The 25,536-nt window shown below is 44.7% G+C and overlaps 1 protein-coding gene across 1 annotated transcript in view; it reads right to left on the bottom strand.

The window, feature by feature from the left end:
- The window catches only part of MYO5C (myosin VC), a 118,469-nt gene that overhangs the window by 67,347 nt on the left and 25,586 nt on the right, over nt 1-25,536 (bottom strand). Inside the window, exons 6-12 of the mRNA XM_027553992.1 lie at nt 24,042-24,185; nt 23,258-23,339; nt 21,691-21,798; nt 11,645-11,751; nt 7,978-8,243; nt 3,767-3,848; nt 1,451-1,591 (exon numbers count right to left, since the gene is read on the bottom strand). Of these exons, the coding sequence (XP_027409793.1) occupies nt 1,451-1,591; nt 3,767-3,848; nt 7,978-8,243; nt 11,645-11,751; nt 21,691-21,798; nt 23,258-23,339; nt 24,042-24,185 (930 nt within the window). The remainder of the gene's footprint in view (nt 1-1,450; nt 1,592-3,766; nt 3,849-7,977; nt 8,244-11,644; nt 11,752-21,690; nt 21,799-23,257; nt 23,340-24,041; nt 24,186-25,536) is intronic.

Here is a 25,536-nt window from a genome sequence, read left to right as displayed (position 1 = left end):
CTCCTGCCTCAGGAAGAATTTTTCTTTTGTTTTACTGCCTAGTTAATAACTCCCTCCTTGAACTAAGCTAGTTGCAGAACTTGTTCTTGATACTGGTGATTTTGAAGCTATCACCAGCTATATTCAGCCTGAACTCTGTGAATCTAATACTACATAGTGTCCAAATGACATCTGCAAACTTCTTTGTGACACTGGTCACCTAGGGACTATCTCTGTAGTGTTAGTCACTCAGTTGAATCCAACTCTTTGCGATGTTAGGGACTGTCGCCCACCAGGCTCCTCCTGTCCATGGGATTCTTCAGGCAAGAATACTGGAGTGGGCAGCCATTTTCTCCTCCAGGGGATCTTCCCAACCCAGGGATGCAACACAGGTCTCCTGTGTTGCAGGGAGATTCTTTACCATCTGAGTCAACAGGGAAGCTCTGTAGATTTGGTACAAATATTCCTAGAGCCCACACTGGCCTCTGAACCCTGCCTCCAGTAGATCATCCCAGAATGTTTGGCCTTGGTGCTTGCCTTTTAATCTTACATCACTGCAGGGACTAAAACATAGGTGGCATCAGAAAGGATGGTTTGTGAGAAGAACCATGGAATTGAGAATTATAGGGAGAAAATACCAGTACGTCTTCAACATTATAATCATGGACAAGTGAAGTCGTTCAGTCGTGTCTGATTCTTTGCAACCCCAGGGACTGTAGCCTACCACGCTTCTCTGTCCAAGGGATTTTCCAGGCAAGAGTACTGGAGTGGGTTGCCATTTCCTTCTCCAGAGGATCTTCCTGATTCAGGGATTGAACCCAGGTCTTCCACATTGTAAGCAAGACGCTTTACCATCTGAGCATGGAAGGGGGTGATAAATCTTTGGAAAAAAAATGTGTTTAAACATTAAAATATCAATTTCCAACCAAAAAGACCAAATATCGTCCTAAGGGTTATTTTTTCCTATGGCCCCATGAAGGCCACTGCTAGGCTGACTCACTATAAAGTTGTTCCTCCCAGAGGGTAATAACAATAGGAAAATTCCTAGAGACTCTTTTCTCAATTGTATGATGTTGATTTTTCAGCTGTACCTCCCAGTGGATGACTCATGGAATCAGGAAGTAAGAGAAAACTCAATTCCTGTTAGTCATTAACAACTGGAGTGTGGTCACTTGCTGTTTCCATGTCTACTCTATATACACACCCAGAGACAGCTTCAAAGGGCTCCTCCCTGCTGGACATGACCTAAGAGGTCATGCATGTTACCCATGGGTGGGCTATACATGCTGAGGGTGGGAGATTTACCCGGCCTCCTGGGGTTCCTGCTATGGATTGCTGTCCCAGAATTAACAGCCAATCAACTGGTAATTGATCAATCAGGAATTTACATGTAGATTTTTAAAAATTCTATTTGGAAATAGGCTCATCTATTATTGCTCTGAAGTTAAAGAAAATTATTTTTAAAAGTTACCAAGCATTCTTCATCCAGTAACTCCAAAATGCCCATTTTTGCTTCAATCAGGTCAATGACTGGTTGGTTGTCATAAAAGTCTATCAGAGTCCAAGGAATGTCTTCCTTCATATACTCTTCTTGTTCAAGTTTAAAGACATGCTGGAAACCCACAAGTTAATATAGAAAGTAAAAGAGAGTATTAGAGTGTGCTTCTGAAGAACAGGACATAAACATTTGGAAAATGTAGGCACATGACTTGATTTGTAATGTTTATGGAAGCCTTTGAGGTGCATGTCACTCCCCTTTCCCACAATCAATGCTGCTGGGGTCCTAACCTGGGTCTAGTTGTCATCTTGCTGCCCAGGCTGAGTGGGTCCCCACATCCTGGGGTGTAAACTCTGGGCCAGCCTGCCACCTTTGGCACTCAAGGCGGTCCTGGAGCCTCTCCCTGCTCAGCCACTGCTGCTGTCAAACATGGAGCCAGTCTCTTTGATTGGGTTAAGAGCAAGCCCACCCAAGAGGGCTGGCTGTGGGGCCAGTGTGAGAGGCTAACAACTTGAAGAGCTTTGTGCATTACTTGTTTGAGCCACAGGGGTACAGGAAAGGCTTCCCAGAGGGCTGGCTCAGGCTCATCCTGGCTGCAGGTGGCAGAAGGGGGAGGGGTTGCGAGGAGAAAGGCTCCCATGGGAGAATCCCACTGGGAACTGCAGGAAGCCCAACAGGTGGCTGGGAACTGGACAGTGCCCACACAAGCTAGAAAGAGAGAGAGAACACACAATGGTAATGGCTGGAGTAATAGATGGGGCTGCGGAGGACGGCAGAGGGGAAATCATGCCAGACCAGATTCGTGGAGAACCCCCAGAGAATCTCAGTCCTGTGGCCTTTTCCTGGGGGCAGTGAGCACCCATGGAGTTCATGTCGAGACTTAGGTTCTGGAAAGGTAACTCAGTTTGGGGGTGGGAATGGCTTTGAAGAGGCCAGTACTGGAGGGGAGAGCCTAGACAGGACTCAGCCCAGGGCTCCTCAGAGGCCGGACACTGCAAGGAAGGGGAGTAAGAGCAAAGAGGCTGGGTGAATGCAAGGCTCAGGACACCGGGTCAGGGGTGGGGCTTTAACCACAGAAGGGAGCATAGACGACACCGAGGCCAAAAGAGGAAGGTGGCAGGGTCCCTTTGTCATGGCTTACCTCCCAGAGGCTACTCAGATGCAGGGGTCCAGCAGAGGCCAGATTTATGGGACAGGAGCCAGGAGAGAACTCACTAGGGCTTATACTTATATTTTAAGTCATTACCCCTCCCAGGAGGATCTGCCTATTGATAGATGACTCTAACAACATCAAAGGGGGAAAAATAAGGATTTAGTGGAAGAGGAGGAAAGGCAGAATAAAAAAAGAAAAGAATGGAATTTCAGCCTCTGATGTGTTATTTTCAGAGTGTCTCGCATATTTATCATTCTAAGGTTGCGGTGAATGTGTGTGTTGGGAAGCAAGGTGGCCCTGGAGTCCGGAGAGGGGCAGGATCCACATGTACTATTTGACTTCAGGTGAGTTATGCAGCATATCCACTTGGAATAAATCTTAGTTTCAGTTTTAAATGCTAAACTTCCAGGGAATCCATGAGAATGATAACAGAGTACAAATGTGGGGTGAAATTTAATGCTTATACATGGATTAACTCTGGAGCAAGGAATAAGAAAGAAAAGAAGCATTTACTGAATATTATTCAATATTAAGTCTTCTCCTCACAAGAATACTAGGAAAATACAACTGGCTCATTTTCAAAATGAGAAAACTGAGGCTCAGAGAACCCAAGGCCCCAGAGGAAGGAGGTGGTAAATCTGAGACTCAAATCCACTTCCGTTTCAGCAAAAGCTCATGCTCTCTATGATGTCACACTATCTTTGCCTCATGAGTTGTGTGGGAGAAGCTGAATTTCAAAGACAAGCAGGAGTTCTCCAGGTGAAGAGGAAGGGATGGGAAAGGACAGGGGCAGGGGGGTTGTGGCAGAGAGTATGTGCAGATACCGAGGCTCACAAGGACCGGAGCCTGCAGGAAACTAAGTGACTTGGTCTGGCTGGAATGGGTCTGTATCCAAGAATGGCAGGTGATGAACTGAAACAAACGTTGGCAGGTGCCTCCACAAAAATGACATCGGATGGGAAGGTGCAGTTTCAAGAAACAGCCACAAGATGGTGCAGTGAGCCAGCATGTGACTCTTTAATGCTGGTGAGATTTGAGGAGGACAAGAGCCAGACTCGGACTCGCTCCCTGTTCAGACAGACAGACAGACAGACACAGCTGAGAGCAAGTTTCAAGAAGGCAAAAAAGTCACCTACCAGGTTAAACTGCTGTTGCAGCTTTTCATTAGCATAATTTATGCAAAACTGTTCAAAGCTGTTCACATCAAAGGTTTCAAAACTGAAATACAATTTAAACTAGTTAAGACATAACTTGAAGGACATACATACTTGCTTATAGGTTAGTATTCTTCACAACTTTAATAGTGTAACTGTTTTTTATGTTTTCTGTGAGTTTTAAACATGCTTCAATTCTTGTTTTAACCATCCTAGCAGTCAGCTTGTAAGTCTCGTTTTTCCAGGCTGCCCCAGGAAGGAATCTGGTGTGTACAACACACCTACTTGAGGCAGGCACTAACGCAGGCATGTGCACAATATGGCATATCACATAATCTGTACAACAACACTGACATCAGCCTTATTATCCTCAGTTCACAGATGAGGAAACAAGACTGAGAAGTTCAAAAATGTGTCTGGGTCACACAGTCAGTGTCAGACTTAGCTATGAGTCCACCTGACTGTAGCACTTCTGCTCCCAGTGAAAACAGCAACATTGTCTCCTGTGCCCCGACTCCTTGCTGAAGGCAGAGGCAGCACAGTTTTGCCTCCCAGAGGGGCGCTTTCATAGTCCTCAGAGGAAAAGAGCAAGGTCACAGCCCAGCAGACCCCTTCAGGCCCAAGGAAGACATGGCCCCACCTCCGTCTTCAGACTTTTCAATGGCTGCCGCTGGAGTTGCAGACCCAGGAGCTGAGAAGGCCAGGAGATAACAGCATGGAGAGTGGCTGGAACTGTGTGGGACCCGTGATAACCAGGTCTGCCCTACAGGATGGTTGCTGCTCAGCTCGAGCCAGCTGTGGCCATGGCTTAATCAGATCAGGATGTCTGGTCACCTGACTCTCAAAGAATCCAGAAACCTGGACTTTTATGTGAATTACCCCACTCTGTAAAACACGATGTCAGAGAAGGCGATGGCACCCCACTCCAGTACTCTTGCCTGGAAAATCCCATGGATGGAGGAGCCTGGTAGGCTGCAGTCCATGGGGTCGCAAAGAGTCGGACACGACAGAGTGACTTCCCTTTCACTTTTCACTTTTATGCATTGGAGGAGGAAACAGCAACCCACTCCAGTGTTCTTGCCTGGGGAATCCCAGGGATGGGGGAACCTGGTGGGCTGCCATCTATGGGGTTGCACAGAGTCGGACACGACTGAAGTGACTTAGCAGCAGCAGCAGTAAAACACGATGTAGGCTGAACAGAACTGGGGCACCCGATCCACCACCTGGGCAGAGGAGCGTTCCTGCCAGGAGGAATCCGAGCACTTTAGGTGTTGGTGCTGATGCCCATCACCACACTTAACCCTAACACCACCCTAGGTGAGGGGTTGCCCTCACCCCACTGTTACACATGACGGTCAGAAGAGATGGTGACCATCACAGAGTGGTGCCAGACACGCGAAATCTGACCCCAGCTCGTGGTGACTCTAAAGCCTTAGTTCTTAATCGCTCTAATCCTGAGAGGTTCCTGCCAGCTTCAACCACGGGTCCCCTGGGAGTCTCACGTGGCTGAGCCCATTTGGCTCAGTACAGAATTTCTGGGGAGGTTAAGGTCCCAGACTGTCCATGGAGCAAGAGGAGAACCCAGAGCCCTGACAGCCCCATTCCACTAGTGCCCTGTGTGATCAAGAGGCTCGGCCGGCTGGACACTGCAGACAGGCCACAGCTGGGCCTGGAGGGGAGGCAGAAGGGCCTCACTGTGCCCTGAAGCCCACAGCTGGGGTCAAAGGCAGGACTTCCTAGGGTAGAGGCGGGATGTCAAACATCAGTGACATTCCTTTTCCTGTTCACATCGGAATAATCCTTATGGTTTGTAAAGACGCATTCACAATTTCTTCCATTTGACCTTGGTGATATCCCTGCGAGAGAGGCCCCATCTTACAGACACAGAAAATGAGGTTCAGTGACACCCTCCAGGCCACACAACGGGTGTGGTGCAGTGCTTACTCCCTGGGGTGTGACTCCTGGCCCCAAGCCCTTCCAGCTAGGCGTCCAGAGAACATAAACACCTGCCTGGCTAGGGAACCACAAGCCTCCATGACGTCCGGAGCTGAAATCTCAAGGCTCACAGCTTGGGCTTTCATTGTCTTCATGCAGGGTAACTTTCCCTTTCAGGCCACCTTATTCCCAGCTCACCCTGAGCTCAGCTCTCGCAGCAGCTCCAGGTGTGCAGGAATGAGGGCTAATCCACCCATGAGCATACTGGAGAAAGGCATGAAAGGATTCACTCCAGACAGTACCACTCTTATTTAAAGGGGAGAGCTTACTTTTTTGGAGGGTGAAATGAATTCATGGGTGACAAGTGAGCATGTTACCGTTTAAATGTTTAGAGAGGGGTTTAATTTTAAAATTTAAATTTAAAACATACTCTAACAAGTTCTTAAAAATTTACAGTTCCTCCTGTCTAAAGTTAGCCCACTTAGCCAAAAATTCAAATTCCTGATTACCGTGGTCTATCAGCTTTGTGGATGCCTGCCTGCTGTTCTCCTGACTCCTAATTCTCAGCTGCCCCCTCTCTTCCTGGTGCCTGGTTAACCAGTGGCACATCCATCCACTTATTCCTTTCCCAGGAGCCACCCCAATCTCTGATGGCCTCTTCCTCCACTAAAATTTAAGTCCCAACAGGGCAGGGGCCAGATGTCTGTTCTGTTCACCCATCACACCTGACACAGTTCCTGGCACATGAATATGTGTTCTTGAATGAGATAATATATTCTTAAAAATAAAGGGCTATTTATTTTTGAAAACACAGAAAAGAACAGAGAAAAATATAACAATCACTTATTTCCATCACAATGAGAGAGACTGTTATTAAGCAGGACTATTTCCATGTAAAAGTCTACTTAGATGATTACTGGCTGCTCAAATCCTTACTTTTAAGGTAAATAATTTACTAGACTACCCCAGCAATGTAAGAGTTTTATAACTGTTGACAGATACTATTAATTGGGAGTCACATGTATTAACTTAGAACCCAGATGGCAACCCATTCCAGTACTCTTGCCTGGAAAATCCCATGGACAGAGGAGCCTGGCGGGCTACAGTCCATGGGGTTGTGAGAGTCTGACAAGACTTAGTGACTAAACCACCAAACCACCACCGTGTTAAACAGGTAACACCCCTGAGTCTATTTCATACAAAATAACTATTTCTCTATATTTGGGTAGAAATTCTGCCTGCCTCACCCTGCAGCAGGTAGCAGCTGGCCAGCAGAGCTAGCTCGCCCCTCCATATGGGAAGGGAGGAGGGTGAGTTGCTTTCTCCAGGGTGTGAGGGGCTACTCGCCAATCCAGGTGGAATACTCCGTGATGCCTTCCCTGGGAAAATCTGCCCTCCCGCTCTGAGAAACCAGGGTTGGTCCTGGGAGGGGAAGGGGTTAGGCGCTTGAGGCCAGCCTCTAACAAACAAAAGCCCAAGTGCTAACTCCTCTCAGAGCTGGCCACCATGCTGGCCGGGCTTCCCTCCCTCACTCTCTCTGGCTACTCTATTCTTTAAGTGTCTTTAGGATGAGTCTGACCCAGAAAAGCAGGACTGGGCAAAGAAAAGAAGCTAGAAAAAACCCTCCAGTGTGGTAGCTTGATCCACCAAATATATCAGAATTCATGGAGAATGGGGCAAACACATGACCCCTATGATCCAAGAATGGAAGAGGATGTAGGCATGAGGGGCCTGGTTGGTAAAAGGCTCGGGTCTGAGCCTGCCTCTGGCCCTGTGCTCGTGGGCAAGGTGCAGGGCCTGTGGGGCTGTCAAGTGGGAGAGGCATGTCAGGGTTCTACACTTCATGTGGCCTCTGCAGGAAAACAGAGGTGGGTGCAATCTTCACGTGGTACTGGGTTCTCCCACCAGCAGCGCAACCGTGAATGAGTCTTCCTAAGCCTTGGTTGTTTTATCTGTAAAATGGGGACAATTATAAGGTTGTTTAAGGAATAAAAAAGTGCATGGAAACCACTCAGCATGGTAGTTGGCATGCACTCTTCATGTTGGCCATTCCTGATTTAGAATTTTTTTAATGCACCCTCCACAAAAGACACTGTAGCCCAGGAGACTATACTTAACATCCATAGACGCAAAACCAGAGAACACCATCTTCCTGATCATGTGAAACACAAAAGAACAACCAGACTAAAAACGACCTAAAGATAACAGGCATTTGACATTTAAATGAGGAAAGACAAGCTCACCGAAGAGAATCTTACCCATAAATGTCCAAAACACCAATAAAAGTGTGCTGCTTGCCTGAAAACTGCAAGGCTTGGTTAATTCTCTCCACAATGTAGTCAAACAGGTGAGCGTAGATCTTTTTGGCCAGTGCATCCCTGGCATTGACAGCCTGGGGCCTGGTCATGGGCTTCACCACTGTCTCGGAGGTTGTGACGATCTTGCGATTACACAGCCACTGAGCGACTCTGCCACTCTCCAGGCCCAGGAGCTCACAGAACACCTCCAGGTGATCATCATCCTCCTTCAGAAACAAAAGACACAGCCCCATCAGGCCATCTAAACTGGCACTGGCCCACTCAGCTGTGCCCCTCGACCTAGGCACGATCAGGCCTCACAACACAGAGCCAGGGCTGGGAGTGAAGCAGGAGGGCCCGTGGGGGCATGGAGCCTGCACCTGGTCCTAGGCTGGGCACCGCTGTGGTGATGCCAGGAGATCCCAGGCTGTGTCCTACCCAGATTTTCCTTCTGGCCAAAGAATGTCAGTAGTGATGTTTAGGCCACAGAAGCAATCCTCCCCCTCTCCCGTGCTTGTGGACACAGCCTTAAGGCCTCTCTCTGCCCTTTTGTATCACACCCAGGCCACCTGTCAGAGCCAACACTTGCCCTGTAACTCTTTGTGTAGCTGGGGTCTGCCCAGCGTGGGGTCTGGCCCAGGAGGGACCTCAGCGTGTTGTCAGGGAGAACGTGGTGGGCTCCCTGAACTGAAGTGGTTTTCCAGCCAACGTGAGGGCTGTGGTGGGGGACTTCTGGATGTACAAAGTGAATCTTGTTTCTCTCCCAAGCCTGGGCATGAGAGCTGCCCCACTGGCCAGCAGACGAGGAAAGGTCTGCTCCTGCTTTAGGCAGCAGGAACTAGGGGTTCCTGTCACTAGGCAAGGAGATGCAATCCCATGTGACTGCATACCACCATTCCTCTTGGGCAGGGAAAACTTCCCAGATGGGCTCATCTGTAGACAGCATCTCAGTCAATTGGGAAAATCACATGACTGCATTTAAAAAGCATCAGGTTATAGTGGCTCTAACAACCTAAAAAGTCCTACCACCTCCCTACTGCCCACCCACATCCCTTCTGACCAATATCACAATAAAATAAAGCATGTCAGGACTATGAGGTTTGGTTGAGCCATTGGTTTCCTTCCTTCTAAGCAGGAACCCAACCTTCTGAGACAAAAACACCCAGCTATAGGGGGAAATGCAAAGGGGCAGCAAGTTTTAAAATGTAAGATGGCTTCATTCAGATTGAATTTGCCCAATATTTCACATTCTTGATGCAAATGAATGAAAATTATTTTCTACAAAGATCTGACATTTTTTGTGTGTGGGATTTGTCTTCTAAGATTGATAGACAAAGGATTTTTAGTCTATCAATTTTAATTCCTTCTCCAAAATGCTACCTTCACAACAAACTTCACAGAACAGAGTTCAAAGCCAGGGTATTTGAAAGTCGTATCTTCAGTCTATGTGAGTTTCAGAAGAAAAAGTGCAGAAGCCCATTTCTGAGGTAAATGAGCCAGGACCCAGTGGGAGAACTACCCCGCACATCTTCCAGGGCTGTCATCACCTCCTCCAAACTTCCCAGTCCTTTGTGAACTGACTCTGCAAGGACTGGATACTGGTGGGGATGGGGCAAGGCACTTAGTGTGATAATCTGAAGAATTACTTCCTAGTTACAGGGCAACAGGACTGATGCACTGAGCCAAAAAACACATCCTCCACATCTGCTCAGCGCTCTCTCCCCTTAAACCGTAGGTACCAGAGCTGAGAAATGAACAGGTGTACAAAATTAACAATTGTTCTCATCGGTTGTTCTGGAGGCATTGTTGTAAGACTGAATGTCTCAGTCATATGAAAAATTCATGTGTTGAAGTCTTAACCTGGAAGTGGGGCCTTAGGGAGGTAATGAGGTTTAGATGAGGATGGGGTCCCTTGATGGGATTAGTGTTCTTATAAGAGGAGGAAAGAGAATAGAGCTTGGCTTTTCTCTGCCCTGTGAGGACACAGCAAGAGGGCAGCTGTCTGCAAGCCAGCATCTTGAGAACTCAACTGTGTTGGTACCTTGATTGTGAACTTCCAGACTCTAGGACTGTGAGAAAATAGATTTCTGTTGTTAAGCCACCCGGCCTGTGATATTTTGTTATGACAACTGGAATTGACCAAGACACACATTGTTAGTACAAAGCTTTAACAGCAAGGAGATTTTGCATTTCACAGAAACATTGTTAACATGTGACTGTCCTCGTTACATGGATATTGCTGAGGATAACCACATACCTCACACCAAAACATAGCATTTGTTGCCTAACACACATATACAGAAACTTATCTTGTGTCCATGAAACGATGAAATCGGTCACAAAACTTACAGGGAAGCCTATTTCCAGAGAGGAAGCCAGCACCATTGGGGTTTCATTCAGGCACGTGTCAGGAGGTAAGACACCTCCAGAGCCCTTGAGGTTCTTCATGATCTGTGCCCCTCCCCCATACACAGTTTCTGACCTCACCCGCCACTTCTCCTTTCTCTCACTGTCTTTGCATTTACCAACCTTTTGGCTATTTTTTCAATAACACTTCCTGCCCAAGGGCCTTTGTACCTGCTGTTCCCTCTACTTGGAATATTCCTCCTCCAGATATAGACACAATTTCACTTGCTTACTGAATTAGAAAGGCTTTCTCTGGATGCCCTATTCAAAAGGCATAGCCTGTCCCCACCTATTCTGCTATACTTTCCTTTTTTAAATTTTCGGCCATGTCCTGTGGCATGTGGGATCTTAGCTTCCTGACCAGAGAGTCAACCCACACTCCCTGCATTGGAAGTGTGGAGTCTTAACCACTGGACTACCAGAGAAGTCCCTATTTTCCTTCTTTTAAAAAAATAATTTGTATTTATTTTTATTTTGAGCTGTGCTCAGTCTTTGTTGCTGTGCAGGCTTTTCTCTAGCTGTGGTGAGTAGGGGCTGCTCTCTAGTCGCGGTGTGCAGGCTTCTCAGTGAGGTGTCTTCTCTTGGTGAGGAACATAGGCTCTAGGGAGTGTGGGCGTCAGTAGCTGTGCTACTCAGGCTCAGCAGTTGTGGTTCCTGGACTCTAGAGCAGACTCAACAGTTGTGGTCCATGGGCTTAGTTGTTCTGCAGCATGTGGGATCCTCCCTGACCAGGGATTGAACCTGCGTCTCCTGCATTGGCAAGTGGATTCTTTACCACTGAGCCACCAGGGAAGCCCCCTATTTTCATTTTTAATGGTTATTGCCAGCTGCCAGCGCCTATAACTTTTACTGTGTCTCCTCACCTCCATTTTCTCCCCTTGATCAAAAGCTTCATGAAGGCCTTCTGATTTTGTTTAGTTCACTGATGTTTCTCCAGAGCCTACAACAGTGTCTGGCACATAGCAGGCTTTCAGTAAAAATCTGTTGAATAAAAGGAAACCACACAGGGGTTGTGTTTCCCCCTTCTCTGCTGTTGCAAGGGGCAGAAGCTTTCCTCTTTGAAGGTAACGCATGGAAACCCCAATCTTCCTTGTTCCTGTTAAACTAGTCTCCCTAGTAGGTCCAGTGTGCCTGGTGCTGAAATACAAAAGCAGGGTAACCCTGAGAGCTTCTGCTGATCATCCTCCCAGCACAGGATGGGGGAAACAAACACGTATCTTACGCTGATCACTGATCTCTCGTTGCCCACTGCTGCAATCCGTACATTGCCCAGATGTAGGATGGCCGCCAGAACCTTAAAAACGTCCATCTGAAAATCTTCCTTGAAACCTGAAAACAAAATGTTTCCCAAATTAGGAATATTCCATTTCTTCTCTTGCATAATCACTAGTAAGATAAGCACGTGAATTCTTTCAGGACCCTCTAATACCGTCAGTGCCAAGAGATGGGACAGGGTACAAGGGAGTGGACCCCAGGGAGAATCTGGCTCACTAGTTTGTCTCTCTAGTGTGACGTGTGCAGACACGCAATGTAAACTGTTCGGCCCACCAGGCTTCCCCTCTGTGGTGGCTGCTAGGAAGTTCAACCCAGAAATTAATATCTGAGAAACTATTTCATGTCAGGTTCCTGGGAGAATTGGCTGTCATTTATTCTGTATGTTGTGCTTACTTTTTTAAATAAATAAAATTTTAAACTTTTTTTTTTAATGTGGACCATTTTTTTAGAAGTCTTTATTGACTTTATTACAATATTGCTTCTATTTTATGTTTTTTTTTTTTTTTTTGGCTGCAAGATATGTGGGATCTTAGCTACCCAACCAAACTCAAGCTTCTGCTTTGGAAGGCAAACTCTTAACCACTGAACTGCCAAGGAAGTCCCTGCTGTGCTTTTTTTACTGGTATGTTTTTTTCTTTTTTGTTCACAAGCTCCCCAAATGCTTTTTATGGTGGTGCTGGAAGGACTCCATTTGCCCCTCCAGCTCTGCACCCTGCTCTCTGACCCAGGGGGCTGGTCTGTTTGGACCAAGGTGATGGGTTTTCATGCCCTCTGGTTGGGTCTGGCCAACTGGTACCCTGTCAGGAGATCAGAGGACAGGAGGAGAAGGTATTGGTACATCTCCCCATCTCTTTCCTTGAAGTTGCCTCAGGCTGGCTGTGCAGGAGGTATCTATTCCAGATCTGGTGCTGACTTTTCCCAACCCTCCTTTCAGGCTCAACTAACACCCCTGTGCCCAAACAGAAAGAGTTGTTATTTCCAGGTCCCTACTGCTTCTTGCAGCCCTCTCAGCCCCACACAATTTGCAATTTGTATTTGCTCCCTTGGTAAATAAACTCTCCTCCTTTTATCTTATTTAAATGTGCCCCATGTTCCTTGCATGGGACCTTGACCAATACAGGTGGAATTATCACTTGTGAATGAAAAGAGTTGCCTGCCGTATCAGCAAACAATGGATGCTGTGGCCATCAAGCTCTCAGCCACTATCACTGCCCCCAGGGGTGCACCCTGAGGGGACTCAGGATGGAGAAAAGCAGAATACTGGTCCTAGGTAGCTAAGGTGCCTATCAAAGGAATGATTTCACTGAGCCCAGACTGTTGCACCTTCCCATATATATGATAGAAAAGCGCTGAATTCCTTAATTTGAGATACCTGGTTTTCTTTAACTAACAGTAATATTTTGATGTTCTGACTACCTGGTCTTTGCTGTAAGACTCCTATATATCCTGGCTCCTCCCTTACCTCTTCAGAGCAGTCCCTCAGAGCTGTCTGAGAGGCTGCATCCTGGGCTCAAGCCCTGCTTTGTCTACTGAATAAAACATAATTTTCAGTTTTAAGGTTGTGTATTTTTTTTCAGCCAACAGGAGACCCTCACTTACTCCAGCAAAAAAGCAGCAGGCCCTCAATGCCCAGAAAGAGCCATTGTGGTCACTGCTGCTTCCGACTTGAAGATACCTGGAATATCTCAATAGCAGCTAGGTCATGTTCCAAAAGAATTTCAAAACCTGGAGAGTCTTCTCTCCTTCAAAGATCACACAAAATCAAAGTCACATATGATTTCATTTGCTATATGACTCAGGGAGTTCAAACTGGGGCTCTGTAACATGCTAGAGGTATGGGAAAGGGTGGGAGGTGGGAGAGAGGGGCATATGTACAACTATGTGTGATCCATGTTGATGATGTATGGCAGAAACCAAATCAATATTCTAAAGCCGTTATCCTTCAATTAAAAATAAACAAATATTTTAAAAAGTCAGATATGATTTCAAACCAAAATTACATAGATGCCTCCAGTTCAAGCAGAGTCCAGACATTTGCAGTCACCCCATTTCAAGCTAACATTTCCACCTGAAGGACAGCAGATTCTAAAAGAAATAACCTCCAGGGCAACACCATGATAAATGACAGGTAAGTGATGAGGAAAAGCAACTAAAAATGCAAACTTGGAGAATCTGCTCTGGCACTCCCACTCTCTGCATAATCCATGACTAAGCCCATGCCTTCCAGAACTGACAAAACTGAAATAACAACTCCAAAGCAATGACTCAAAGAAAGAACTTAAGACCTTAGTTAAGTAATTCTCTTCAGTGAGATAAAATCCTTGCAAAAGCACTGATGGCTTGAAGTGGGTTTCAACAAGAAACACAGTGGTCAAGTTCCTTGAACCTGAGGTCCAGGAAAGATCTGTTTCCAGAGTTTTCTTTCTGACAGAGATCTTAATGGTCAGGCAGAGATCAAAGGATAAATTAAATGAGAGTCAGCAGAAGAACAAAGGAAGTAAGCTCTTGATCAAAATGCACCCCATTCTGCTCCCTCAGGGGGTAACTTGTGGTCTGCTAAGTTCCTTGAGATATTGTGGTTTGTATTAAGAAATATATAAATTGGCCTTCATCTAGTTTCTGGCACAGAACTTCTAAAAGCCTGGGAACTTCCTAAGTGGTGAGAGAGACTTCTGTCTTTTGGTAATGAGGCAATTTTGGAATGCCCCCTGGGTCATGTGTGGATGGGGCCTGGTTGCCAGGGGAAGCAACCCTGCGATGAGAGTGGGAACTTTCAGTCTCACCCCTCAACCTTCGGGGAGCAGAGAGGCACTGCAAGTTGGACTGACTGCCAATGGCCAATGATTTAATCAGTGTACCTGTACTGAAGTCTCCATTAACCCCAAAAGGACAAGGTTTGGAGAGCCCTGGAGTGAACCCATGGGACTGGGGAGAGTGATACACTCAGCACAGAAGTTTTTGCTCCTTCCCACATACTTGCTCCTATGTATCTGTTCCAATGGGCTTTTCTTGAGCTTTATATTCTTTCATAATAAACTGGTGATATACTAAGTAAAATGTTTCCCTGAGTTCTGTGAGCTGCTTTAGCAAATTGGTTGAATTCAAGGAGGTGGTTAAGGGAACCTCTGATTTACAGCCCTTCAGTCAGGAGCACAAGTAACAACCTGGACAGGAGGCTGGCACCTGACATGGCCAGGGGCGGGGCTGAGCCCTCAACCTGTGAGATCGGATGCTTTCTCCAGGCAGACAACGTCAGCACTGAGTTGAACTATAGGACACTCGGCTGGTGTCCAGGGAATAGCGCGGTATGGGAGACCCCCGTCCCAGCAACACACTGGAATTGGGTACCAGAATCATTTTAGCACGTCAGAAACAGAGCCAGAAGAGAAAGAGCATGAAACTCTGCATCAAGCATTATCCTGAGTACTTTCCACATGTCACCTCATCTAATCCTTACAACTATATAAAGTACTAGTATTTTTTTAGGCTCCAAAATCACTGCAAATGGTGACTGCAGCCATGAAATTAAAACATGCTTGCTCTTTGGAAGAACAGTTATGACCAACCTAGATAGCATATTAAAAAGCAGAGACATTACTTTACCAACAAAGGTCTGTCTAGTCAAAGCTATAGTTTTTCCAGTAGTCATGTATGGATGTGAGAATTGGACTATAAAGAAAGCTGAGTGCCAAAGAATTGATGCTTTTGAACTGTGGTGTTGGAGAAGACTTTTTTTTTTTTTTTATAGAGAAGACTCTTGAGAGTCCCCTGGACTGCAAGGAGATCCAACCAGTCCATGCTAAAGGAAATCAGTCCTGAATATTCACTGGCAGACTGATGTTGAAGCTGAAACTCCAATACTTGGCTACCTGGATCGAAAAACCAACTCATTGGAAAAGACCCTGATGCTGGCAAAGATTGAAGGTGGGAGGAAAAGGGGATGACAGAGGATGAGATGGTTGGATGGCATCACCAACATGATGGACATGAGTTTGAGTAGGCTCCAGGAGTTTGTGATGGACAGGGAACCCTGGCCTGCTGCCGTTCATGGAGTCACAAAGAGTCTGACACAACTGAGTGACTGAACTAAACTGAACTGAACTGTTTCCATTTTACAGAGGGGGAAACTAAAGCACAGAAAGTCTAGTGAACTTGCCAAGGTCACAATCACACTGCATGTGTCATGGCTAAGCAATTTACTGCCAGTGACCGCTGCAGTGTATGAAAAGACCCATGGAATCACAAAGCTGCCCTAGGTCACCCCAGTGTATCTAAATGTGATGCTCTCCTGACAACCCCACACCAGGCAAAGAAGTGTGAGCAGACTCCAGAGGTCTGTTTACTGGGTGTGCTGTGAAGTGGATCTGGGTACTGAGCTGGATGACCTCACTGCTAACCTTGCCTGTCTCTCCAAACTGTCTCCATAACAAATCACAGCAATGGACAAATCAATCAGCAAGTACCTATTTAGCAATGACATTTTAAGAAAGGTATCTGCCCAAATGTGTTATAAGCCTATGTATGATTCACACTGGGTAGTCTGCTCATGAGGGAATCAACATCTAAGACAGAAAACACTGAGACACAAACAAGAGGACACGACCTATGGGCTAAGTAGTGTACACGAGGTATTCACATTGTTGGAGATGTGCTGTTGGACAGAACTTTCCTTGGGGATGAAAGGTTCTTTATCTGTGTTGAACTACATGGCAGCTATTAGCTACATATGGTTATGAGCACTCAAAACACACCTAGTGCAACTGAGAACTGAATTTTAAAATTTATCTCATTTTAACTAACATAGACAATCATCTGTGGCTAGTGCTTACTGAGTTGGACAAGGAAGGTTCACAGACCATGAAATTGACACAAAGCATGAGATTATTGGCTGTGGGGGTCACAGGATGATGGCAATCTCAAAGTTACAGTGAGTTCCATATGTGAATCCACTCCACAGCAGGAAACAGGTCTCCAAAGACTGCTGAAACTTCTTTGCCTGGTCAGGGGCCCTCAGGAGATGTCCATGTTTTAGATACACTGGGGTTGAAGCTAGGCTCATGACTCCACCCACAAGTCCTTTCACAAATTTCAATAAAAGTCAAAGGAACCCATCAACTATGCTCACTCTATCACCTGGGACAAGGTTCAACAAATGTTTTCTTACTAGGCTTTGCAGGCTGTAGAGGTTGTCACAAGAACTCAATTCTAGCATCAAGCATGAAAACAGCCATAGATCATAGTTAAAAAGTGTCTCTGTGTTCCAATAAAACTTTATTTATAAAAAAAGGCTGTAATCTGCCAACCTCTGACCAAAGACATTTTTTTAGTGATTCATGCACTGAGGTCACGCTTTCATTAAACGTATACTGATCTCTTACAGACAGAGCATACCACAGTTCACAAACCATTTAAGACATTCTCTCTTAATTCCCACATCATCCCTAACAGCTACTATGGTGGCTACCAATGATGACCCCCCCCACAATGCATCACCCTCCAATTGTTCATACCCTCTGTGGTTCCCTCCCTGAGGGTCATGACTCAGCTGATCCTATGCCTTGCTTTTGATTATAAGCACATAAGCAGTAGTGATGCTGCACTGCTTCTGAAGCTGGTTCATAAAAAGACCCACAGAGTCTACCTGAGCCTATTGGAACTGGCTCTGGGAGAAGCCAGCTCGTGTGCAGTCCATCTACCCTGAGACCAGCATGCGTGAGGAAGGCCACACGGAGAGAGAGAAATGCCTGCCCTGCGCCCAGTAGTTCCAGTCACCCCAGCCCATGTAACAGAAGAAGTCTTCAGCTGATCGAGCCCCTGCCACCACCAGACAAGAGTCCCCACGTGAGAAGTGCCCAGCTGAGCCCAGTCAGCCCAGAGTCACAAGAGACAATGATAAATTGTCATATTACTTATTTATATTTTTTACCAATTAAAAGTGCCTAATTCAATGCAGTTAAACTGCATTCACAATATGGTGCAACTATCCATTTCCATACTTTTAAAGAAAATCATTCCAAACAGAAATTCTGTAGTCATTATTGAATGACTCCCTATTCCTCCCGCTCCTTAGCTCTTGGTAACCTCTCTTCTATTTTCTGTCTCTATGAATTTGCCTATTATTGGTACCTCATATAAGAGGAATCATACAATATTTATTATTTTATATCTGGCTTATTGATAAAGTTCTTATTCTTAGAGGACTCACAGCCATCTCCAATGCATGCATGTGGAGAAACATTAAGAACTGTATATTTCTCTATAACGATTTTCTTTTGTTGAGTTTAAGTGAACTTTGGAAAATAAAATTTTGTAGCAAAAAAATTTTTGATTTTTTTAAGGAGTGGTACTTTTTAAAAGATTTTTTAAAATGTGGGCCATTTTAAAGTCTTTACTGAATTTGTCACAATACTGCTTCTGTTTTATGTTTTTTTATTTTGGCCATGAGGCAGGTGGATATCAGCTCCCTGACTAGGGATTGAAATTGCACTCCCTGCATTGGAAGGTGAAGTGTTAACCACTGGATCGCCAGGAAAGTCCCTGATCTTTTTAAAATGAGAAGTTTTGTTAGAACCATTGACTAGGTTAGAAATTGAATGTTAGTTCATAAATTCCTGATGGAAAGAAGCCCAGAGTTAGATATTTTTAATTGGAAATGTCTATCTCGAAGTTTTCACACAGTTCATAGATTAGAATGAGAAGCTTCTGCATGATTATTTTTTTCTCTTTCAGATATATCATTATTTGCAGATATTCTCATTCAGATTTAGTTGGTCTGGGGTGATATCTAGATGTTAGATATGTTTAAAAGAAAAGTCTCAGGTGACCTGATATTCCAGTATTGAGAGCCACTGGCATAAGTCACTTTCTCAAAGAGTAGCACTCATAGTTAAGATCATTTAAAACAGTGCTGGATTGTTTGCAATTTTAATGGTTATTTGTTAAATGGAATTAATTGTTCATTAAAGTTTCATCTTAATGACAATAATCCAGTAATAACCTGAATGTTTGTAATAGAGGAACATTATGATAAATTATGTCATATGTTATCAAAAATAGTCATTTTAAGCTACCAAGATTTGGAGTACAGCAATAGATAACTGAAATGACTGAGTATTTTCATTGCTGCCCCAGTGTACAGATGGGGAAACTGATGCCCAGAGATAATAACTGACCTGTGCCAGGTGGTGCTAGTGGTAAAGAACCTGCCTGCCAATGTAGGATACGCAAGAGACGTGGGTTCGATCTCTGGGTGGGGAAGATACCTTGGAGGAGGAAACGGCAACCCACTCCAGAATTCTTGCTTGGAGAATCCCAAGGACAGAAAAGCCTGGAGGTCTACCTGCAGTCCATGTCGCAGAGTCGGACATGAGTGAAGCGATTTAGCACACACACACGTGCGAGGCCACAGACCTATTCTATGAGGCATGGGGAAAAGCCTGAGCAAATTCATGACAATAGATAGTTAAGGGCTAAACTTTGAGGTCTAATGGGCAAGCGCAGGCCATCAGAGGAGAGGAGGTCACCAAGCTAGTGTTTTTAAATAATAAGACTTGGTGGGAAGTAAGCAGGTACAGATTCTACGGTTGCCCTGCCAGCCACACCCAGTCACTCTCTGAGACAAATCCCGGGAAGGACTGAAGCAGGACAGCTCTGCCTCTTTCTTCCCAGCCCCCCCTCGCACAGCACAGTGGGCAGCCATCACCTTTATCAGCCATCGGAGGCAGCGGACTGCTATCCTTATTCCCCACAAAATTTGGGGGCTTTGCCTAAAACATCTTGGCCCGGTGTGCAGGGCTGGGGTCATGGTAACACAAGCAAGGTGCCCAGCGCCAGCTCTGCACTTATGCCATGGTGAGAGCAAGCACTCCTTAAACTCTGCACCCCAGTTGCCTCTCTTGTCCCATGCTAGTCCTGGCCTTGCTGGCGTGGACATTTGTAAAATGATCTAATGTATGTGATAAACTGGAAGAAAATTGCTGCTGCTACTTCCAGTAATTAGGGAGGGTTTCCTGGAGGAGGGGATGGTTTTGTTCAAAGGATGGTTAGGACTTTGACGACAGGGTATAGTTCATAGAGACAGAAAGCAGGCAGGAACATTTAGCAAGTATCTGCTGTGTGCTCAGCCTGGTGCTGCGTGCATTTCCCTACCAGTTGTCTTGAGTGTCCTGTGGGTAAGGAATACAGCCATTCTACAGATCAAGAGGCTGAGTCTTAGAGAGGGTAACCTCCAGAGTCCTGCCAGCTTGGCTTTTAATTCTTGCTTATTTGATTGCAAAGCCTCCTCTTGTTGCATCATTTCACTGTGAGGTGCCATTAGAGGTGGGAAGGAAGGACAGGTCCCCTGGGAGCCCTGCTAGAGCTAGGCTGCCTGTCCCCTCCTCATGCTGCCTCTCAATGGAGCACGTTACACAGAGATTGAAATCATGATTATTATTTTAAGAAAATGTTAATAAGCACCAGAACTGCTTATCACATTATTAGACACTGTCTAAATTGCCCTTCTTAAAGCAGTCACTTTTAAGGTTTTTTTTTCATGTGGACCATTTTATTTAACTTGGGTAAGGACCCAAAGGGTAAGGACCAAGTCTTTATTGAACTTGTTGCAATACTGCTTCCATTTTATATTTTGTTTTTTTGGCTGCGAGGAAAGTGGGATCTTAACTCCCCAACCAGGGATTGAACCCTCATTCTCTGCATTGGCAGGCAGTCTTAATCACTGGACCGCCAGGGGAATCCTAAAGCAGTTTTGAAGGAGCAGAACTGGATGGAAATTGTGCTTAGGAAACCATCTTGTGTTCATTCTTGATTACACAACTGTGCTCATCTCACCTATTACTCTGATATATTTAACCTCAAGTTCTTTGCCTTTTGCATTCAAATATCATCAGCTAGGCCACAACAATGAAAACAGCTAGGGCTAATAAGAGATAAACATTTTCTGTAAGATGTAAAAATGGTCTATAGTCTCACATTGATCAGAAGCTTTGGCAGTTTTGTATGTATGTCTAGACTAACACAAAATGGGAAAGTGAATGACTATTTTTATAAATATCACTTGTAGTCTTTTCAAACTTGAGCTCCATTTGGGAAAGGCAAGGTGGGAAAAAACTGAAGAGTACCTACTTCACCTGGGTCAGCATCCTAGCAATTAAAGATCAGGTTTTCTGTATACAAATGAGATGTCTAAAGACCCTGGGTATAAATTCCAGTTCTGCTCTTTACTAGCCACCCCAACGTTGGGTAAATCACTTACTGTCTCCATGCCTCAGTTTTCCTATTGTAAATGCAAAAAAAAAAAAAAAAGCAGCTACCTCATAAGGTGGTTATAAGGTTTAAATGAATTAATACAGGCAACAAAGTATTTAGAATGGTGCTTGGTGCATACTGAACTCCATATAGGTGTCCCTTATTTTACCATGATCATCAGGATACCTGTCAAGGCCAAGTAGGCTCAACATCACACCTCTAAACTGATTCAGACCTTTCCTTTCACCTGTCTTCTCTGTAGTCAGCCTGGAAGAGCTAATGAGCATCCACAGGGTTTATGGCTCATGCTTCTCACAGCAAGCCAGTGAGCCTGAGTGCAAAGGAGTTGATTTCTAGATCTGTCAAGGGAAACGCACAATCTAGATCATTTGGCCTCTAAATATGTTTTTTGATTGACTCATCCTAAAATTGGGCTTCCCTGGTGGCTCAGATGGTAAAAGATTCAACCTGCAAAGCAGGCGACCTGAGTTTGATTCCTGGGTTGGGAAGATCCCCTGGAGAAAGGAATGGCAACCCATTCCAGTTGCCTGGAGAATCCCATGGACAGAGGAGCCTGGTGGCTTACAGTCCATGGGGTCACAAAGAGTTGGGCATGACTGAGCAACTAACACAACAACAACATCCTAAACTTAGAATTGATTCGATGTCTTCAGAACACACGCATGCTGGGCATCCCCGTGTTCTTAGAGAAGACGGCCACTCCTGGGACAGGATGTTTTCGCTCACCCAGCAGTGTGAAGGTCTTCTGAGTCTCTATCATGTCGGCTCTGTCATTCACACCCTCAAGGACCGTGCTGCCCCCCATTCGCGTATAATTAAATTCTTCTGCACTCCCTGAAATCAAAAGATCATGATGTTTGTGACACAAGAAGGTGAACATACATGTTTATCAGAAGCAAGAAGAGCAGTTCACACTTAATGTGCTATATTAAGCACTTCACAAATGTTTTTCCACTGACTCCTTAGAATTCTACGTTGCTGACTCGGAAGTTGAGGCTCAGAAAAGTGAAATGGCCCGCTCACAGTAAGTGACTGTGGCAGAGCGAGAAGTAAAATGCAGGCGTGACTCCAGAGCACATGGTTTTTGTTCCCACAGCTAACAATTTCATATAGCTTTACTGAGGTTCATTGAATGTATGATGAACTGTAGAAAACTTGATGAGTTTTGACATACATATACTGTTACAAAAACATCACCATGGTCAAGATAATAACCAGCGGCTGCTAAGTCGCTTCAGTCGTGTCCGACTCCGTGTGACCCCATAGACGGCAGCCCAGATGTGCACCTAAATTTGAATAGTAAGTGATGCTTCAGAAAGCCCTTCCACATTCACTATCTGCATTCTGTTTGGCAGATAAGGCATGGATACTATCATTATATAACATCTGAAGAAACAGATTCTACAAGTGCAAACAAATTCTTCAGGATTAGAGTATGTGTCGGAGAAGGCGATGGCACCCTACTCCAGTACTCTTGCCTGGAAAATCCCATGGATGGAGGAGCCTGGTGGGCTGCAGTCCATGGGGTCGCTAAGAGTCAGACACGGCTGAGCGACTTCACTTTCACTTTTCACTTTCATGCATTGGAGAAGGAAATAGCAACCCACTCCAGTGTTCTTGCCTGGAGAATCCCAGGGACGGGGGAGCCTGGTGAGCTGCCGTCTATGGGGTTGCGCAGAGTCAGACACGACTGAAGTGACTTAGCAGCAGAGAGTGTATATTCAACTCCAATACACTAGACAATTCTATCTACCAACTCAGCCCGGGTGACCAAGACAGGAGAGCTAAGGTACCACAGGAGCTGGGCTGTTTGCACTGAAGGAAAAGTGGCTCGTTAACTATGATTACAATTAATAATGATTTTGAATCTTCAAGGATGTTCAAATTATGATATATATAGATACTCTGTCTCAGGAGAAAGGGAAATATGTCATACCTTAGAAAAATGACCATCCAAGGAAATTCAGATAAAAATAAAATTTAAGGACTTAAATCAGTAAGTCCTAGCAGTCAGAAGCCTTCTTCAGGTGATTCTAGATGGATGATCTCCATTGCTCTGGAGCTTTGAAAAGAACCCTGGGGTTGAAGGGTACCTGATTCCTGGACCAACCTGCCCCTAACTAATCTACCTGCTTAGTTAAATGCATCAATTCCACTCCTGGAACTGAAGGATCTTATGTTTTTGGACAGAATACTTTTTTAAAGTGATGTTATTATAAGAAGAAGAGATTAACCTAGAATTTAAATTCTTACACAAAAAAAGAGACTCTTCTACACACCATGCATTACGTACCTAATTTAAGATGTTTAAATTCCGACTGCTCTGCGGATGCACAAAGCTGATAGAAAATGTGGTAATTTCGTTCATTTTCTGACTGTAAAATAAAGAGGAATCCTGAAATCACACCAGACCTTATCAAATGAAAATGTGAGGTTTTCCATAAGAGGGTCTTAGATGGCTAATCTGATCTCACAGATATGGACATCTACCTGTGTTTTTGCTGTGACCCAACCTGGTGGTCCAAGATCGCCTTCCAAATAACCACCCTCAGAGAAAATGATATTAAATGAAAACATGCTACGAAATGGGAATAATGTAATTTGTACTAGTTGAAATTTTAAAGAAACTCCTTGCAATACAAGGCTTACTTTCTCTCCTTCTGCGTCAAAATGAAGATAATTTTCTCCATTTTATGGACAGAAGAATCTTTCTCTTAAACCCCACCTCACTAGCTCTGATCCCATTCTCTTCCTAATACAAAAAAAACAACTTCGTTTATTTTAAATAGTTTTTGTGTTCTAGAAAGACAAACGATCTTTAAATGCTAAGAATTTTTAAAGTGCCTAAAATTGAAAGTCATAAACTTTTCCCTTGATTGTGAAATTCTATTGATACTGTACCTATCATCAATTTTCATTTTTAAGAAACAGAAAAAAATAACCCACATTGCAAATGAAAGATAGGAAAATTCTACCTCAAGTCACCAAACAACATAGGTTGTGTAATGAATACATAAATGTGAGCCATACTATAAAAGTCGGGAAAAAGGAAATTTAACTAATATTTTTATCCTTACTTGAAAGACAACTCTGGATTTCTCTAGCAGGTAAGTTCTCATGTTCGCTCCTATAATTTGATTTCTCTCATCAAAACTAATTTCCGTGTATTTCCCAAACCGACTGCTGTTGTCATTGCGGGTGGTCTTGGCATTTCCAACAGCCTACAAAACATAGCAACAACATTAAAAAACCTTTGCATCCATATTCTTGGAGCAGTTATAGTAAAATCCAATCCTGTATGCTAGGGGAAGATCTGATTAGAGAGGGAGGCTGGAAGGCAGGGGCTTGCAGAGAATGAAACATATCCTTAGCTCTCCTCAATCTTACTTCAAGGCTCTCCTCAATCTTACTGGTAGACACTGAGCAGGATGAGGGAAAGCATGGGTTCTGATGTTTTATGGCCCCAGGTTCATTTTTACTATCTGGGTGATGCTAGCAAGCATCTTTCTAAGCCTCAATTTCTCTATCTGTAATATAAGCATGCATCTTACAGAGTTGGGAGGATTAAATGAGATAGTATCAATATAAAGTGCCTCAACTCATCTATGCCTAAAATATTAGAGATGCTTAAAGTCCACTTCCTTCATTCAACCTTTATTTTTGTCCTTATCACTTCCCTACTCAAACTTTCTACTCAACCAAAAAACAGCCCTCTCCCATCCCTCCCATGCTGAGGATGACTTTTGCTTTTTACTTCTGCTCTTGACTTCTGTCTCTCCTCTTGCCCTCTCCCTTCCTGAGCACCCTCCATATCAAAGTGCCTTTCCTATGCACAACTACTGCGCTCCTGTCCAGGTCATTACACTTTCAGACAACATATGTTTGCTCAGCACCTGCCGTGGGCCACATGCTCGGTAGGTGAAGATGGACCAAGGGAACACGGTCCCGCCTTCACGGAGCTTATAACTGCAGGTGAGACCAACCCTAAAGAAACAGCCACACAATATTATCCTGCGGGCATTTAACAGCGCAGTGTTTCTTGACACCTTTTTATAGCTATCTTGGGTTGTGATTTATCTTTCTATTTAAGTTTAAAATATGTTAGAGGAGTCTTTAAACTTGGGGATTGGACCTTAATCTTTTCCTTACTTCCTGTATTATCAGGCATAGTGACTTGAACAAAATAGGTGGTCTGATAAATATTCATTGAGGATTTTGATTCGAGAGAGCAGAAAGAAAAGGTCTAAGAATCCAACAGTCTTAACTATTTGCTACGCTTCCAAATAAATCCAAATCGATTCATTTCCCTCTCCCCTGAGCTGTCAGATGCTCTTTCTTCCTTGAGGGCTGTTTCCTTAACTCCTTGGTGCCATCATGGGTGGCCTTGCCCATATGTTTGCCCAAGTCAGTGGTGTGCTAATGAGTCAGTCTTGGGGAAGGGAGGAGGAAGAGCCTGGATATGTGACATTTGCCAATTTGAAAGGTATAAATACTTCCACCATGACTGATTTCAAACTACCAAGGCTTTAACAACAACTTGCAAAAAAAGTCCTGAATATTTAAAAATCAGCT

The sequence above is a fragment of the Bos indicus x Bos taurus genome, chromosome 10 (genome assembly GCF_003369695.1).
Source record: "Bos indicus x Bos taurus breed Angus x Brahman F1 hybrid chromosome 10, Bos_hybrid_MaternalHap_v2.0, whole genome shotgun sequence".
NCBI lineage: Eukaryota > Metazoa > Chordata > Mammalia > Artiodactyla > Bovidae > Bos > Bos indicus x Bos taurus.
The sequence above is the reverse complement of the archived record's forward strand: the minus strand, read 5'-3'. Positions and strand labels throughout refer to the sequence as shown.